This window comes from Juglans regia, chromosome 11 (assembly GCF_001411555.2).
Source record: "Juglans regia cultivar Chandler chromosome 11, Walnut 2.0, whole genome shotgun sequence".
NCBI lineage: Eukaryota > Viridiplantae > Streptophyta > Magnoliopsida > Fagales > Juglandaceae > Juglans > Juglans regia.
In genome coordinates this window covers 27,559,485-27,563,657 of record NC_049911.1, presented here as the reverse complement: position 1 = coordinate 27,563,657, position 4,173 = coordinate 27,559,485, and the positions used below count along the sequence as shown (strand labels likewise).

The 4,173-nt window shown below is 32.7% G+C and overlaps 1 protein-coding gene across 1 annotated transcript; it reads left to right on the top strand.

Moving 5' to 3' along the window:
• Positions 1-465: 465 nt before the first annotated feature.
• On the top strand, positions 466-1,185 carry LOC109002907. The gene is made up of 2 exons (XM_018980830.1): positions 466-798; positions 874-1,185. Exons 1-2 carry the CDS (start codon positions 466-468, stop codon positions 1,183-1,185), a joined length of 645 nt encoding a protein of 214 aa, XP_018836375.1.
• Positions 1,186-4,173: the final 2,988 nt, after the last annotated feature.

Sequence of the window (4,173 nt, the reverse complement as noted above, 5' to 3'; positions counted from 1 at the left end):
TCTTAAGCTTCTCTGTCATTTTTCCAGACCAAATATATCTTAAGCTTCTCAGTCATTTTTCCAGACCAGTTTGGGGGGATGGGTGCTACCACATTTTTGCGTCTTGCATTGTTTTCCTTCAGCCATTTCCTCAACTCTGGTAATTTGTTTGCAATGTTATGGGGGCTTATTTGGTTCTCGTGTTCTTTCTAATTGCAATAAGAAAGCTATTTGGATTGGCTATTTTCCTTGTGAAGCTGTAAAACTGTAGACAATCTCAAATAAATGTTTCGTTGGAGTGAGCTGTAAAATGGGGGACAAATCCGAATAATTATAGGAATTCTTTCATTGTAAAATCCCGTCCTTAAAGGATCAACCATTATGTCTAGCCTCAGATTTCATATATCCTAGAATAGCTTCATCTTGTATCTATATATACTCTTATATGCTGTTATGAAATATATAGAAAAAGAAAGAGTATTTAACATGGTATCAAAGCGGGATCCTAGATCTTTGCTCCATCCGCCCACTGACCAGAAGCTCTGGTATTTAGCAACCATGGCAGAATCCATTCTTGATGATTGGACAACCAAAATGACAGAGGCCTTGACTAGAGTCCATACCTCATCTCACACCCCATTAGATTCTTCGACTGTTCCTATTGGCATTAAGTTGGATGGTTCTAACTATGCCTTATGGTCTCAAGTCATCGAGATGTATATCTCTGGCAAAGATAAACTTGGGTATATTATTGGCGACTTCCCACAACCTCTTGAAATAGATCCATCCTTTCGAAAATGGCGGACTGAAAACGCCATCGTCAAGGGATGGTTGATCAACTCGATGGAGCCCTCTTTGATTGGCAATTTCATTTGATTCCCAACTGCAAAACAGGTTTGGGATTCTGTTGCCACAACTTACTTTGATGGGACTGATACATCCCAAATATATGATCTTCGGCATCGTGTAACTCGTATGAGACAAACTGGTGTGTCCATTGAAAAATATTACACTAATCTTCAAGGCTTATGGTGTGAAATTGATTTTCTTCGTCCTAACCTGATGAAATGTGCGATTGATATTCAGAAATATAACTCCATCGTGCAGGAAGAAAGAGTCTATGTCTTCCTTGATGGCTTGGATGACCGGCTGGATAATATTCGAAGTGATGTACTTCAATTACAACTTTTTCCTACAGTTGAGTAGGCCTACGCCCATGTTCGGCGAGAAAATATTCGGCAAACTGTTATGACATCTAGTAGAGACAGTGCCTCTGGTGCAGTTATAGTGTCTAAAGGTTTCAAACCAAGGAAGTTGACCCAAATCTCCAAATCTAAACCTCAATCTGATGAAGGAAAATGCACATACTGTGGCAATATGAAACATACTCGTGAGATGTGTTTCAAGCTACATGGGTATCCTAATTGGTGGAATGACTTTCAGGCAAGGAAAAAACGTGAGGGGGTTGGCATAAGTGAAGGCACAGGTAGAGCAGCTATAGTCAATGCTGAACCACAATTATCCCTTATTGTGCAACTCGAATCTACAAATAATTTCGCACCACTCAGTGATCAAGGTAACTGTGGACAAGTGTGTGTTACATCTCATTCTCAGGATGATGGTATGTGGATTATAAATTCCGGGACTACCAATCACATTACTTTTGATTTCCATGATTTTTCGCACATCACTCAACCTAGAAGAACTTCGCAAATAATTTGACTTTTGATTCTTGCTTATTCCCAACTCCTACTTCTCCTCTCGGATCCACAATGTTCAGATTGTCTACCCTTTGCCTTCTTTTTCTTTTTTCCACCCTCTCGCTTTATTCCTTTTCTTGGTTGCGACGGTGGTAACTAGAAACGGAGAAAGTTCAGAAGGCACAAGTATTCAGATAAAAAAGAAAAGGAAAAAAAAAAAAAAAAGCATTCAGAAAGAAAAAGGCTCGTGGGGAGCTGACAAGAAAGACGGCTAGTCAGGTGCTCTCATACAAAAAAAAAAACAGAAAAAAAAGAAAATGATATTACGTTGCTTAAGTCTGTCTCTTCAATTTGACTCTTGTGTTTTATTTTTTTTTAATTTTTTTATTTAATAATTAAGAAATTGTCTATTTGAACAGACAAAGTAGATATACTTAGATGGCATAATAGTATTATTAGAGGTGTAATCGTTTGGTTTGATATGATTTTGAAAAGATTTTAAAATCGAGTCGATATATACTGATTTTAAAAATTTAAGAATCAATACGAATCGATTCATCATTAAAACCAAAATTTTCTATTTTTACAATTTTGGACTGGTCTGATTTTCATATTAATAAACTTGAGTAATAAGATAAAATAGTATAATTAGTGTCTAATTATAATAGTATAAGTAGCGTCTGACTTACATAAAATATTATATTAATTTTATGTTATAAGATTAATAGATTTGAATAATAAAATTAAAATTTTATGTTAAATTAATTAACAATTTAACATATAATATAATATAAAAATGATATATAATATAAAAAATTAAAAATATATATCAATCTAATTCAATTTAAACTGATTTTCAAAACTGATTTTCAATTTAGAATCGACTTACCGCACTGAATCGATTACAAACTGGTCCAAATCCACTCAATTAGATCCGAGCCGATTTTTTCCTTTTTTTTTTTTTATTAAACATGGCTAAGGATTACGCATAAAAGAAAAACTTTTGGGACAATAAACCAGTGATGTGGTCGCATGTATGACTTGCTCATATCAGAGAAAGACTTCTGGCCATCTGGACACCTCGATTAAGAAATTATTTCAATTTAATTCATCTTGTCGTATTATTATAAATTTCTTAAATTCTTATATAAAATATAATAAATAATTTAATTTTTTTAAATTTTAAAATAATAATAATATTTTATTTAACTTTTAACTTTTATATAAAATTAAATCATCTTATTTTACCGTATAAACGGGACAAGTCAATGATATTGTCGTATATATGAGTTGCTCATATCGTGTCTGTAATTACAACTATGATAGAATGATTTCTGGGACAATAATTACAACCATGCTAAAGTCAGAAAAATGGCTAATAAAAAATAGTTTTGATACAATAATTTCAATGATTTAAGAAGTATTGATTTTGTTGTGCCGGGTCAATAACTACTACTATGACAGATAAAAAAGAAAGATCTCTAGACAACACCATTGATGACTTATCCCTAGTTTGTTTTTATAAATTATCTTATTTTATTTTATTTAATTATTATAATTTTTTTATATTTTCATATAAAATATAATAAATAATTTAATATTTTTAAATTATTATATAAAAATTATATTAAAAATTATATTTTAATAATATTTTATTAAATTTTTAACTTTCATTTCATCTCATTTAAATAAACAAGCCTCAAAATTGCACTCAATTACGATAAAGAATGACTTCTGGTACAATAATTCAATGATATAATAATATCTATGAATTGGTCGGTCAATAATTGGTTGGACAATAATTCAATAATTTATGGCATGACTTGTGAGATTTATAAATACAAAAGGTCAATTTCTTTATCATCTTGTTCCATCGACCAATGAATCACCCTGGCTAAAAAAATGAAAAAAGTTGAAATTATTGCTAAGATCGTACAAGAACATCAGGTGTAAAGGCTTTTTTAACCTATCAGTTCATATAATAAGTCCACGAGTGATTATTGGAGAAGTACGTTAGAGAGTTCGGCCAAGTCTAATCAAGCCCAACGACCTTCCTCTAAGAGTGAATGTAAGAATCAACAAATACACATTTTGAACCTTTACAAGAATTAGCTTTCGTGAAAGATTTAAAATCGTAATTTCACTAGAGTTTACAATATGGTAAGGAATTTGTGTGCTCTTGGCAAAAATCAAATGCTTCCACTATTGTTTCATGCTAATCTAGGGAAGGGAGGGATAAAGGTTTGTCGATTTGAGAGAGAGAGAGATAGAGAGAGAGAGAGAGAGGAAGATTTGTTTTTATTTATTTATTAAATTTGGCATATCTACATCAATGGTAAACTCAACGGTAATTTTGAACGGACTAAATAGATATACCATGAATGGAGAGAAAGGGGGGGGGGGGGGGGAGAGAGGGGCTGATAGAATTCACCGCCACATACGGTAGAAGATATCACCGTATTGATGACTTCGTCATGCCGGCTAAAGACAACAG